Below are 15,439 nucleotides of genomic sequence, written 5' to 3'. Positions count from 1 at the left end.
AGGCACAGGCACCTAATATTCTTCTATATTACTTAGTTAAATTATGATTGGAAGTAGTTACTCTTTCATAGAAAGCTTTAAAATATAAAGCTCAGTAACACAAAATATTTTGTACTTATGTGATTTGTACCATATATTACAAAATACAGCTGGTGTATTTACTAGTAGGAAAGAGACACTGTGTAGTGAGAGTGTAGTTAGGAATATATGCTTGTGGAGGCAGGGTTAGATTACTGATCTTGCTGTGTTTTCTGCCTAAAACTAGTAGCTTCTCCCCTCCTTCTTTCTCTCAATATCATCTTATTAATGAGCATCATAGTAGAGATTATTTAATCTAGTGTCTACTACTTTTGAATGTACCAAAAGTAGAATCAAAATGGTTAAATTGTAAGCTTTATGTTGTCGTCAACAGTATCAACCTTGTCTTTTACATTGGTAACCATATGAGCTTGCATCATCTCTGGGGATTGTGCAGCTATTTTTATTTGACTCAAAAATGAGCACTCTCTTCACAAATCTCTGGTCCTCCCCAGAATTAAATACACACTCTTGAAACCTCAGAACTTCCAAGCTTCATACATTTGAAGCATGCTGCATCCACCCTTGAATCTAAAATAGATGCCCCTGACATAACATATTACATTCTTATAATGGGACTCTATTTTACCACTACACCAATGTGTTGAAATTTTAGATAAATGCCTTCAGGTTGCCTTAGAACTCATCAAAATACAGTGCTAAGTGTGTGAGATAAAACGTACACTTGCAAATTAGCCTTGTCAACAGCATAGCATGTTCTTTGGATTCCATGTGGGCTTTGAGAGAATACTGACTTGAATCATGTCATTGGTCTTCATCTTAAGCAAAATATAGTATGAAGTTGACAAATATCTTATGCAATATGGAACTGATTTATAAAAAACCTTCATCAAATTAAAATTGTATTAATCACAATAACCTGTGAGTTAGTATTACGGTCAAAGTTTCAGCATTAATTTTGAATTTTCTCTCACCTGGTAAGTAAAACATCTTGTCTGGGAATGTTCAATTAAGATAATTTTCTTTTTTAATTGCATCTTTGTTGTTTTATAGAACTCCACAGGAACAACTTCGTACTATGCTACCAAATACATTCACACATCCACGTGAAGCTACTACAGAGGCACAGTGCACTCAGAATGAAAATGAGTCTGATAGTGATGGTCAGTTGAGCTTTGATTAGATCTTTTAATGCTTAATATTCAAAATCTATAACCAAGCAGTAATCAACACATGCTTTTAGTTTTTATCCATGTATTATTCTGAGATAGACTATGAAACCCTAGTTTCTTTTATTTACTATACTACCTTGCTCTAATTTAAATAGCTTCATATAAAAGATAAATGCAATAAAATGTGTGTATTGTTTGAGCTGAAGAAATCTACAGTGTTTCTATCTTTGTATAGGTTCATAAAAGACGTCTTTAATTGTTGGTAGTATTATATCTAGACAGTAAATTATCAGACATGTTCTTTGGTAATATTATTTTCCAATTTTATTTCCTAGTTGAGGAGATCAAAGTAAAATCTCCACCCCTTTTTATGCCAGCAGAAAAATTGAATATAGAGAGACCTCCACCATCTCTAACAATAGTAGAACTTGATGGTGTAAGTATATAATGATCATTCCAATGTTTCACCATAGAAAATTTGTAGTAGTGATGGCTTCCTGTTTTTGTCGTTAAGATTTCTTTAAAAACAATCCGAATTTAAGAAGAAATTCATGTTTCGATTACAACTTGTCAATAAATAGAAAAATATGTGTTTTATTAGAGAATGCACGGTAACTTAATATTGCCAGTTTTCAGAGGCATGCATCTAGGAAGAAGTGTAAGTGTTCTGCTATGTTAGCTCACATAGTATGGTTTTTGTGCCTCTATAGTTCTTTACTCTTTCATACTTTCATAAATGGATCAGCTTTTTTTCCCATGGTATATTATTTAAATATATTTAGGAGTAAAAATAATTTCTGTAATTACATTAATATTATTTTTCTTTTAAGGAAAAATATATTATGTATAATTTGAGAGTTTTTATAATAATGCAGCACAACCCTGGAAGTCATAATGGAAGAAGACACAGCTAAGCAGAGCTCAGACCAAGTGACTCAAATGTGATCCAGTTCCTGCATTTGGCTTCCTAGTTCCCTAATAGTTGAATTATCATTTTCTTCAAAACATTCTGAAATTTTAGATTGCTGTTTCAGAAAATGATGAGAATGCAGATCCTATTTCTGACTTCTTCTATGGCCACTGAATTGGTAGCTGCTACAGCTTTTCTTTCTTCTATTAATGCTTTATTTATCATCTAAATAGTGGGAGATGTTAGTTACACACATACACACACACACACACACACACACACACACACACACCATTCAATAAAATTTTATTCTTGGAATAAGTTGGAGACATGACAATAAGAAACTAGGAATGTGATAGTCACTAATCTACAAAGATTGACAGTTGTTACATAAATTGCTATTATTAGTCATAAATGTGACCATTATAAAAATTCACTAAAACACTAAATTAGCTCAAGGAGAAAAGGTGAATTTAGTTTTCCTGGAACATATATATATATATATATATATATATATATATATATATATAATTTATATATAGACATAGAAATAAAAATATTTAAATATATGTAAATATATAAATATATAAAAGTATATGTACATATATATACTTTTATACATTTATATAAATTATAAATGTACACATATACTTTATATAAATATATAAAAGTATATATATGTACATATACCAACCCCAATTAACTGGCTACTGTATAGTGAATTTATTGAACACATTAACATTATGTAACATGCATTTATTAAGACTCATGGAGCAGAATTTGAAGACCCAGGGAATGCTGTGCCTTACAGAGTTGAATTGGCTGACTCAGAGAGTCAACTAAGGTAAGTTCTTTCTCATTCCCCTTGTTTCCATTAAAAACATCAATTACAACACTGGGCTGTGGGTAGGATGAAAGATCATTTGCATGCACACATTAGGCAATAGGGTAGATCTGATAATAAGAAAACTAAAGTCCAGCCATGCACATATTATCCATTTCTCTAGATGGAAAATCTGTGGTGCTTAAATGTTTATTAATGTTAACCTATTAATGTGGCAATTTGTACATATCATTTTAATTTAGTCATTTATAAAACAAAGTTGCAGTTTATCTAATATTTTTATTACTTTATATATTTTTAGGAATTTAGTGATTGCTATCTTTTAAAATAGTTTTCCAATTTCTATATAATATGTGTCAGCCCATTTTTCTTTAAAAATCCTGTTCAGCTGTACTTTATTTTGAACACTAAAATAAGAACTTACATAAATGATCAGGTTCAAGAGCTTCTCTAATATAATACTGCTCTTTAGGCAAAACCTAATACATGACTGGCAATAGAAGTATAGTAGTTCCCATTGAAATTTTTTATGCTTTTTTTCATTTTCATATGAATAATCAAAACTGTTTTTTTATTAGTAAAGTTAAAAAAACAATTACTTTCTACATACTGTAGGATTTTCCTGTTAATAACAAATGCTCAGTATGACTGAATAGTGGGCTCCAGCTCCTATTGAGCACTCCTTCTACAAGAACTTGGTTCAGGCCAGCTTCTACCCTTCCTTACATATCACAGCAGCTCTGAGTTTATGTGGTGCCCTGGAACCTCAGGAAGCCTTCTGTGTGGACATAGGGTCTCAAATACTGAACAGCAGAGCTGCAGTTGGTAGCAATGTTTTGATGGGAGACAACTTTCTGATCAGTAGTTGAAAGGCTAATATATGTTATTGTGTCCCCTGAGGAAAAGGAATGGCATTTCCTTGCTACTCTTAAGAGATTGTTTAGTTATTTATAGTTCTCTCTCTCTCTCTCTCTCTCTCTCTCTCTCTCTCTCTTTCTCTCTCTCTCTCTGTGTTGGCATATATGTGCATATATAAAGATCAGAGGACAATTTGTAGGAACAGGTTCTCTCCTTCTACCCTGTATGTTTTGTAGATTGAACTTGAGTTACAAAACTTTGTCACAAGACTTGGTAACTGAATGATCTCACCACACCCTATTTTTGTTTTGTAACATACATTACCCATTCTTTGATGCCAGTGTAAAGTGTTTTAGGAGGCAAAGAAAATTCCCATTATGATTTGGCATTAGTATTAACAGCCTTTGTTTGAAGGTAACTACAAGACTATATTATCTCTTTTACTTGAATCACAAGTGATGGTTTTGTTTAACTATAATTGATGAGTGCTATGATTATATTGTTTACATAGAAATCATGTGTTGCTTAGACTGATGTGAATGTAACAGTACAGCTGTGTACACAGATAATATCCATTGATGGCAAGTGAAATATGTAGTAATACATATTATTTTTAACCTCCACCACTGAATGGAGCACAGACTCATTCCTGAGATACCATGATTGTAATCCTATGAAACTAAAATATTCTTGAAAAAATGAATAAGTCAAACATATCGATATATTATTACATAGTAAATTTTTATTGAAGTGTTGCAATGTACTTGAAATTTTTTGTCATATATCTTGTCCATAATAGTGCTCATTTATACTGTGTAGAATATGCCTACAAAAAAGTAAAACCAGTATTAAATTGTAACATAATGTATTAATAAACCAAAACTTTCAGGGACCATTGCTTTCAACACATTCTTTGTGCTTGTCCCTAAACATGAAAGTTCTACCTATCCGGATTATCAGACTTGCTTCCCATGTGAAAATGACATCCATCACCATCTTCTTTTCAACAAGGGAAAAGCAGACCTCTTAAGTCTCTGTTTAAGAACAAATTCCGGGTACGACAAGGATGACTTAAAAGGTAACATTCTGCTTTTTGTTTAATATATTTTAATAATGAATGTTAGTAATTCAATAAAAGCAATAGCTGTGATGGTTGAGTAACATGTTGCTTATTATTCTGTTCATTATAAAATCAGAAAAAAAATGAGTACTTTGAAAAAAATTGATTGAAAATATGTAATTCTCTTGAAAATAACTTTTAATCAACAGATAACAAGGTTGTATTTATAAGCAAATACAGTCAATGTAGTTCTTTATAATATTTAATATGAAGTAAAGTGACATTTGAAGTTGCAGAGAGAAAGTTTTAGAGGTGAAAGTGTGATAGGACTTCACATACAATTTTTTGTGATAGGACTTCACATACAATTTAACAGCTCCCTAAATATTCACATTGGATGTGAAGTTTATGTTATAAACCCTGAGCCTAACAACTCATTGTTTATATTCTTGTGGTGTCCTCCTTTCTAATCTTTTGAACTTTGTAGATCTGAATGTTAAATGGAAATATTGGGATTTTTCTGATTTAAGATTTAAGATAACTATCTAGAGAGTCATGCTGAAGTGTCCTGACATGATAGTCAATTTTCATATCTATCCTTCTACCTCAGTACCTTGAAATTCCATCATCTTCCTATGACTTTCTTTTACTAATCTACAATTTTGTTACTGGATCATTTTTAAGCTTCTTTTCAAATACTCTATTTTATAAGCCTAAGATTTTTCAGGAAACCAGTATGTACATCGTTATGAAGAAGTTGAGCAATACCCATGGGCATTTTTAAAAAATTTTTAAATCTTTTGATAGCCTAACCTGCCAGCAGAAAGTAAGGAACAGTAGTGACTTCATGGCAGTTCTACTGGTCTTGATATTTTCAACTGGTATGGCCCATGTGAACTGTATGTGTAAAGTATCTAAATGCATTGGAACTTATCACTTTGAACACATATTTAGTTGGTATTGTTTTGCCAATTTAGCTCCACCTTTTGGTTGTGTTTGAGAAAATTGTGAACTCAAATAGTTATGTGTTACTTCAAGGATATTTAAACATGTTTACTGTTTAGACATGCTTTTTGTTTACATCAAAGTTGAGCAGAAATTACAAAGAACTGAAGGATTCCCTTTGCATTGAAATTTACACTGCTCCATCCACTATTCATATTCCACAACAAAAAGCTCATTTTATTTTAATACTAAGTAATATTGTACTGTATGAATCAACTTCAATTTATGTAATTTCCAGTTAACTATAAAGGACTACCTTTTGTGTCTAAGGTTTAGCAATTATGAATATAGCTTCTACTAAAATCCACATATGAATTTTTATTCTGTTACTGTGATAAAATACTCAAAGAAGGTTGGGAATATAGGATTTATTTTCAAATAGAGTTATAAGAAGAATACAGTCTATTGTGTCAAGGAAGGCATGATAGCAGGTTCCCAAGCAGTCAGGAGAGCAGAAATCATCACATTTCATCAATATACAGGGAGATGAAAAACAAGAAGTCAGGACAGGTTATAAAATCTCAAATCCCATCCCTACTGATGTTCTTTCTCCCTCAAGGCTATACCTTCCAAAAGTTTTATAACCTCCCCAAACCATCTGTAGACAAAGTGTCCAAATGTATTAGCCTGTGGATTACAGTTCATATCTAAGCCACAACCTTTTTTTCTACCAAAGTACTGAGACATTTTGCATTTCCACTGGAAAAAAGAATTCCTTTTGCTGCAGTGTTTACTGACCCTTGATGTGGTTTCAATGTCCAGCTCCAGAGTGAAATTTGATATTTAACATTTCTCGATATATTTACTTGCCATTTGTATATGATTTGGGGTGTATGAGTATGAAGATGTGTATGTTTCTCTCTCTCTCTCTCTCTCTCTCTCTCTCTCTCTCTCTCTCTCTCTCTCTCACTGTGTGTGTGTGTGTGTGTGTTGGGGAGGATTCAATGATGGGACTTCAAATGATATCTTTGTATAAACTCTGATATATCCTGTCTGTGTCATTTTAATGAAATATTTATTCACATTTTATCCATTTTAGTTGTTTGCCTTTCTATTATAGAATTTTAAATGTTCTGTCTATGCTTCAGAATGTACACATTCTCAGATGTATTTTTTCACATATTTTCTCCCATTGTTTTACTTCTATTATTGTACTCCCAACAAGATTTATTACAGAGCATTATGAAAAGGATTTCAGTTGTAGTATCTTTTGGTCTTGTAAAACATTATTTAAATTATCTATAAACTTTTCAATGCACATGCCATCTTTTATTTTAACTTATCATATATTTTTATATTTGAATTCTTCTAAGGGGTAAGCATAGGATTATTATTGATATTACACCATGTTTACAACCTATCTAATTTTTTAGAAGTACATCATATATATATATATATGTGTTTTTTTCATTTCTCATAATGTTTGTCAATTTTATTAATTATAGCAGTTTTAAGGATAATCTTCATATGAGGAATATTATATGGAATATTCCTCATGTTATATAATTATTTGGTAGTGACAGCAACACTTTGGGGCTATAGCCTAAAATTTATACCAGAGAAGTGTTAATTAAATTCTTTACTATTTTACATAATGTATTATTAAATAGAGATAATTATTTTGGAACAAATTAAGAATTGAACAGTTTAAGCACTATCCAATACAAATAATGGTTAGTGTATTTTAAAGTGAAAGTAATTTGGTGGTAAAATCTTTAAAGTATTTTGAATCCTTGTAGCATCTTGCCCAGTGCTTTGCCACACTGTCTTCACATTAGTCACATACAGAGATTGATGGGAGGGAATGACACATGGTATTGCCTGAGTTTCACTTCAGAGTCTAATTGGTTGAAGTCGGGCTATACTCTGACAATTTTAAAGAACAGCTGATGATTCCAGTCTGCAGTCTAGTAAAAACCAATGATCTAAATGAGGAGACTTGGGGCACACATAATGAGATGATAACTAATACTGCCTTGCTCATTTTGTATGTTGGTACAGCATATATTCCTGCCACACTTTCTTTTTGTCCCCTCATTACTGCTGTTTTATATAGTTGATTCCCTTTGCCTTGTTTTAGCACAATTTTAACTGATAAAGTAGAATATGGAAATGTATAAACAGGTTTTGATAAAACAATATTTATACATAAGACACTGGAGAGCCTAACCACTGGACTTTTGGTTTTTGAACAATATAATCAATTAATTTTAATGTATTTATGGATTTTTCAAACACAGATTTTGGCAACACTCTGGAGTCTAGTATTTATTTTGATGAGTTCAAAAAAATAGAAGAAACCACCCCTTTTGAGAAAAATGAAACGGAGAAAAATATAGACCCCCAAAATAACAAAGACTCTGTTGATTCCTGCCTGTCACTTGGGAGCAAGGGTTTCTTGCCAACTATAGATTTTTCTACATCCATTATAGAGGAGAATTCATCTCAAGACACCAACACATCTTTGAAATGCAGTAATCCAAATGAGAGGCCCAACATGGATGATTCAAAAACTACAAAGCCACCACTGGTAAATACCTATTACATTATTGCATTAATAATTTATAAAAATGGTCCTGAGAACATGATGTTTTGGCCTACTACATACTAAAACGTTATTTTCTACTACAGTTGAAATGTGCTGCCTCTTAAGGTGATAGCTACAGAATGTCTCATATGGAAACAGACACAAGAGGTTTATATATGACAAATTCCTATAAGATAAATACCACTTTAACATGCATTTTTGTGACAAATGATACATCACATAGACCTATGAAGAATAAAAGTGCTACTGCAAAAAATGTACTTATTAAGAATAGAATATAATGTATTCTACAATATATATACATATTTATACATATATAAGTAAAAATATACATATATGCATATGCACATATATATACATCAGTATGTTTATTATTGGAAATGATATCAGTTAAGATGTAGAGAAAATGACCACTGTCTCTAATGTAGGTAAAGCAAGTCATGATTTCAGGAATATGACTAAGGAGGAAATAGTGCAGCAAACAAAGAAGCTCATTTTTGTACTCATGCCAAATTTTAAAATATTTTGGAACCTATATTCTACATAGTAGAACTCTTCTGTTGTTATGATTATTAATAATAAAATTTTTGGGAATTAGATAAACCACCCTTTTTACAGTTCTTAAAATTTAATTTTAAAGTTATTTTCAGCAGCCTAAACTGAAACAAAAACTAAAACATGTGAGAGAATGAAATGAGTCCATGATCATTTGGTTTGGGACAGACTTTTTGCTGTTTGTTTGTTTGTTTTTGCACTGTTCTACCAAAAATATAGTGTCTTTGAAATATGAAACTGGAACTGAGACGTCTTCAAAATCCCAGATTCTTAAAACATCTGCTCAGATACCAAGGAATGGATCTGGTATTAAGAGAAATGACCTCACGTGCAGCAAGATGATGGAAAACTAGCCTGGGTAGATTTGGGCCAGGTCAATAAAATATCTGACATAAGAAATGGAACACTGAATCAGGTATAATTTTGCACAGATCTGTATGTACCTATCCAGTTGGTTGTATATTCTTTCCTGAAATTTCCAAACAAAGATAATATACTAATGGTGGCCATTCTTAGGAATGACCTGATGTACATGGGGAATATAGACCTAATTTCTTTCTCATTGAAACTCACAAAAATTATCCAGCAGCAGTTTTCCCATATAAGTTCTCACTTCAAATGAACTTGTCATTCCACTGCCCCACTGATGTAAGCAGTATATTATGATGTCTATTTTCAGAAAAAAAAAAAACACAAAAAAACAAGAATTCATTTTCCACATTCAACAGGGCATTGTGATGATGATGGTTTGATAAATCTATTAATATAGGGGAGGAATCCTACACTCAGTGAATGCGTTTTTTCTGTGGAGAGTGAATTTATGCTAATCTATCTTCAGGATGTTCAGTGGAAACTGGCTCAGGGAACGGATGTCTATAGTGGCACTCTGACATCAAATGTATTTGAGAAGGAACAAAAAGGCCACTTCTTAGAGGATATTTGTCTGGTGCCTTCTGTCAGCATGCTTAAGACCATAAAAGGTTCACAGATGGTTGAATTCTTAGATTACCATGTTTTCTTCCTCCCTTTATCTGTCTCTTTGTGTCTTCTTTCTTCTCAGGAAAAAAAATAATTACTAGAAAATGTGTATGCAGATGGTTTCTTACTGTGGTTCTGCTTACAAATTGTGTCCTTTATTATTCCATTAAAGAAATCCACATTTATTAGAGTCATATTTCAACTTTGAAATTTATTGTTTGTAGTCTTGGAATATTTAGTAGGATACACAGTTGTGTCTAGTTGTTGAAATCCAGATAAAGTATAATTTTGATGGCTCAGGTGTATTGAACGTATTTTCTTTTTTTAGTGGATATTTTATTTATTTACATTTTTTAAAATGTTAATCAAAGGCTTTATAAGTTTGGTGTTGCTCAATCAGAGATATAACCCACTACCCAACCTACATATATCAACTATCTTTGACTGGTGGAGATACATGAACATCTGCCTCCCTGTCTCCCCACTCTTTCTCTCTCTCACCACCTAGCTTCTCCTCTCCTTCTTCTCCTCCTCTTCTTACTCCTTCTCTTCCTCTCAGTACTCCTCCCACCTTAGTTCCTCCTACACATCACCCTTCCTGTTAAAATGAAACTTTTCTCTCAAAATACAATTAGAGCATACTTATGCCAATTTGTACCAGTGAGGTACAAGATAGTCCTAATACCCAGTCCATCATTTTGTTGACTAACCAGAACCTCTGTCATCTATCCTAACTAAAACACTTAGTTCTGAACCTGGCTTTTTTCTTGGCTTTAGGATGAATGTCAGACCATCCACTCAAATCTTTTCTCTCAAGGTAAATAGCCAGAATTGGCTATGAGGCTATAAGTTTTCAACCCCGTCAGAAATACAGAATGACTGAGTTAACTAAAATTGTGGGAAGCACAAAGCATAGCTTCTAAAACTTAGCCAATTTATAGAGACCTCTGAACACCTGGACACTCCCTCAACTACAAAACGTTGGAGCATCTGTTCTTCCACCTTCTGGCCCAGGATCATCTGACAGTCCTTAGTGCTGCAGAATTATTAAGGGATGATTACTCTGTTTAGGAAAATATAATCAGTCGACTATTCTGCAAGTGTGTCCTTTTCCGGACAGTAATTTGTCTGTAGAAGGAAAGAGGCAATTCTTGTCTAGTGGCTGTCTCACCACAACTGGAGTAACTCCAAAGATGCTCAATTTCTTCTTAGAATTCAATACAGGAAGCTGTCAGGAGCAGACAGGTCTCTAATCAAAATGAACATTAATACAAAAATGTTTGTCATGTCAATTCTGTGGATTTCTGATGTTTTGAAAACCAACTATCCATGTAAGGTAATCTGGACTGTTGTCTGTCAACTCCACTCAGCTATCTCTAAATAAAACATAGAAAACACCCTAACAATAAACTCCAAGCCATGAATTTGCTATAGTCCCTTAACTCACAGGCTGACCATCTCAAATCAGTTAAAAAGAGTTAAAGAAGGACTGGGTCTAAGCCTTGTATTCCTAAATGTGTTATACTGGTACAATGCCTATGAGAGTATCAATATTCATCTCACTTTTATATCAATAAGAAGCTCGTACCAATGAAAACCTTAAAATTTGTAATCAAAGTAAATTGATGCCATTTAAGAATTTATATCTTCATCTTGATAATAATTGTACAGATTTCTACTAATAGGTCATAGCTATGCAATAAATCCTAGCTAATCCTCTCTATTCCCACAAAACCACTATTTTTCCCTAGAAGGACAGCCCAACATTTACCACCTTAGTCCCCAAGCCCACGGAATAGGGGCGCTGAGTCTTCATTAGCTTCTTCAAGCTGATTATGGGTGTTGAGATATTAGAAGAGGAGTGGGGGGGGAGAGCAAATTGATAAGCCTTTGATGCTGTGTCTTTACTGCATCCAGATGGAATTCCCGGACCTCAGAGGTTTGAGCAGGTCTGCCCAGCTTGCTTGATGTGTAGATACACCAACCACCAGCCTAGGAGCACAAATGGAGGGACACATGACTCCAGCTGTATATGTAGGGGAGGATGGCCTTGTTGGGCATAGGTGGGAGAGGAGATCTTTGGTACCATGAAGGCTGCACACTGAGTGTGGGGGGGATTTGAGGGTGGGGAGTGGGGAGAGGGGGGTAGGTGGGTAAACACCCTCATAGAAGCAGGAGGAGGGGGGATGGGATAAGGGGTTCCTGGGTGGTGGGGGGAATGCAGTAAGGGGATAAAATTTGAAATGTAAATATTATATCTAATAAAAGAGGGGGAGAAAAAAAGCAGTTAGAATCAACATTCTTAATAAAATGTCAGCCCTCTTCTAAAAAAAAAAAAAAAACTATCTTGATACTAAAATTTGTTTTGAGAATTGTATATTGCAGAATGATCAGCCTTGGTGTATCTACTCATTTATTTACATTTTAAATGTTATCCCCTTTCCCTGTTTCCCCTCTAGAAACCCCTTGTCCCTGCTTCAATGAGGGTGCTCCCCCTCCTACTCACCCACTTGTGCCTCCCCACTGTCACATTACCCTACACTGGGGAATCGAGCCTTCATAAGACCAAGGACCTCTCTTTTCATTGATGCCCTACAAGTCTATCCTCTGCTACATATGTGTCTAGAGCAATGGGTCAATCACTGTGTACTCTTTGGTTGGTGATTTAGGCCCTAGGAGCTCTGCAGGGGGTCCTCTGGTTGGTTGATATTGTTGTTTTTCCTATGGGGTTGCAAACCCCTTCAGCTCCTTCAGTCCTTTCTATAACTCCTCCATTGAGGACCCTGTGCTGGTATAAGTTTACTATGGTATAACCCCATGTCAGCACAAGAGAACATATAATCATGAATGGAAGAAAAAAGTGAAAAGCAATGAATCACAGGCCTGGCACAAAAGTAATGAAAACTCAATAATAAGGTAAATTTAATGTGCTTATAAAGAAATAGTGAGGATAAGAAAGATATAAGATATAAAAATTAAATTATACCAACACTAGAAGCTGTTATTTATATAGAAAGATCAATAAGACACAACTCTAGATATATGGGAGAAAAGATACAAAGATTTATACATTAAATTAATATGAAAAATAATATAATTTTAAACTGTTATTACATTGATTTATTATTAAAATAACTCAAAATGTTGAAAAGAGGCATACATTTTCTATAAATATGACATATGAAAGTTTAGTGTGAATGAATTTAGAAATCTAAAGAGACAGATGTCACTTGCCATTATTTGGTTGTGTTTTCCAAAGTTTCTATGTTGGAAACATAATCTCCAGTACAAAAAGTATTAAGGTCAAGAAGTAGAGTGTACAATGCATTGATTGGGTCATGTGTGCTTTCCTTATGAATGACTTGCTGTTGTTATTGTAGAAAGGGTATTGCATTTGACAAAGTTTGTTACAAGAATAAGTTGTAACACCTTTAAGTCTCTGGTGTTTCCTTTTCATCCACCTTTCTCCATGGGATGGTAGAGTAAGAAGACACTGAGAAGAAAGACATGGACCCTAGAACCTAAGCTTTTGAATATTCAGAATGAAAGAAAATTTACTTTCTTCACAAATTTCTCTGTTTGCGATAATCTACTATGGTAACAAAATAATGACTGAAGACATAATGAACATTTTTGAACTAATAGTAAATGCATTTGTTTTCTGCATATAGTTTTCCCTTCATAAAGCAAAACAAGGAAAACCAGGCATGAAAGATTTTCAGGGCAAATTTAACAAATAATTAAAGAATTTATATTTTAATCAAAACACTCAATCTCTTATGCAAAAGTAAATGAGTTACACCCCTCAATTACTTTTGAAGCCAATATACCTTTAGTGATAAAAATTTGAAAAACAATTTTTTTTTCAGAATGCAAACTCAGAAAACAGAAAATAATGGTGAATAAACTCTGGTAACTGATTCTTTGAAGAACCCACATGCACAATGAACATAGTAAAGTTTTTGAGAAATTTAAAATATTTTTGTTAAACAATAAAGTGCATCTTCTATTATCTTAATAAACCCCATTTTGCAAGAAAAAAATAGCTTCTGGTAATTCTTAAAATGAAATTAATATTAAGATGAAACATAACTATACTTGTTAACTTAACTCAACATATATTTAAATTTAATTATGGAAAATTCGTAGAGAAAAATGACATTCTTTGCAAACATTTAAGATCATTAAATATTTACATAGATACACTATGATTGTAATAAATTATAGTAAAAGCATGTGCTCCAGAGTATATCAATAACAAAATAAAACATGATTAATTATTGATAATAATTGATCCCAGTTTGGCATCTCCTACCTCTTCAACCAGATCCATTCCCCTCTTATTAAGACTGGACAAGGTAAACCAATAGGAGCAAAAGACTCTCAAGAGCAGACAAATGAGTTGGAGAGAGACCTGCTTCCATTATTAGGAGTCCCACAAAAAGACCATGCTTTCAATATCAGAGAGACTTCTTCTGGCAACAGATGGGAGAGGTTCACAGCCACCAGCCAATCATTATTCAAGAGAGATTCTAACTTGTGGGTCTCCATTGGGTCCTTCCCCTTGGAGATCTGGGAACTCAGCAGAATAGAGAGAAAACATTGTAGAAATCAGAGGGGTTGGAGTACAGCCCTCCAAATCAACATAGCAGGGCTCACATGGGCTCACAAAGACTGAAATGTCAAGCACAGGATGCATGGATGTCAGTTTATCTGTGTACATGTGTGGTAACATTTTTCATCACAGAGCAAAAGTGCCTCATACCTACTTGCTCAGGAAGATATTACTAATTTCAAGAAAATATGCTTAGCAAATTTACAGATGCTTCTGAGAAATTTTTAGTGTTATTCATCTGTTTTTCTCAAAGAATCTGCTACTCCAACTATCTTGATGTGGGAACAGTCTAAACTAATCATCCTTTAGCAAGTCAAGTAAGCAGTGACTCTCCACAATCTTCTAGAGAAATAGTCTAAGACAGTGTCGTGTTCATTTAAGGAACACTGTACTTTTGGCCTCGTATTTTCATGGTGAGTTAAATAGCAATTATTCCTAGAAGTTTGTGAGTAAGGTAACAACATGGAATGTACTCCATGTAAGACTAAAACTAATTGTTTCACAAAATTCATCTTCTGCTAGTAGTAGTTTCAAATTGAGTATCTTCACTCAGGAATTGATTAGTTCAGCCTTAGGGATGAGTTGGATTCAAAGTACAAAGAACTTGAGTAACAGGAAGGCACCACCAAGAGTCTGCTCTCAATAATGAGAGTTTTTGAGATTAGACATCAGAAGAGTTGGTCCTTCACAGTTTGAAAAATTTATTCAGATATTCAAGGATTTGAACTGTAAGTTTTACTTTAGCCAAGTGATAATTCCCTTGCCAGAAATCATGTAGAAATCTATTATATTCAAGAATAAAATTCAAATTCAAGAATCAAGAATGATTTTGGCTGTAATGTTTCATAAAAGTCA

The 15,439-nt window shown here is 33.4% G+C and overlaps 1 protein-coding gene across 16 annotated transcripts in view; it reads left to right on the top strand.

Annotated features, from left to right (window-relative positions):
• Window positions 1–15,439, top strand: part of Zbbx (zinc finger B-box domain containing) — a 124,260-nt gene that overhangs the window by 77,608 nt on the left and 31,213 nt on the right. For all 16 annotated transcript variants that reach the window (XM_076932518.1, XM_076932528.1, XM_076932521.1 and 13 more), the window contains 5 exons: window positions 1,093–1,202; window positions 1,547–1,647; window positions 2,886–2,965; window positions 4,762–4,901; window positions 8,129–8,418. In XM_076932518.1, the coding sequence (XP_076788633.1) occupies window positions 1,093–1,202; window positions 1,547–1,647; window positions 2,886–2,965; window positions 4,762–4,901; window positions 8,129–8,418 (721 nt within the window). The remainder of the gene's footprint in view (window positions 1–1,092; window positions 1,203–1,546; window positions 1,648–2,885; window positions 2,966–4,761; window positions 4,902–8,128; window positions 8,419–15,439) is intronic.

Source organism: Arvicanthis niloticus, chromosome 4 (genome assembly GCF_011762505.2).
Source record: "Arvicanthis niloticus isolate mArvNil1 chromosome 4, mArvNil1.pat.X, whole genome shotgun sequence".
In the NCBI taxonomy this organism is placed as follows: domain Eukaryota; kingdom Metazoa; phylum Chordata; class Mammalia; order Rodentia; family Muridae; genus Arvicanthis; species Arvicanthis niloticus.
This window is presented reverse-complemented; position numbering and strand designations above follow the sequence as displayed.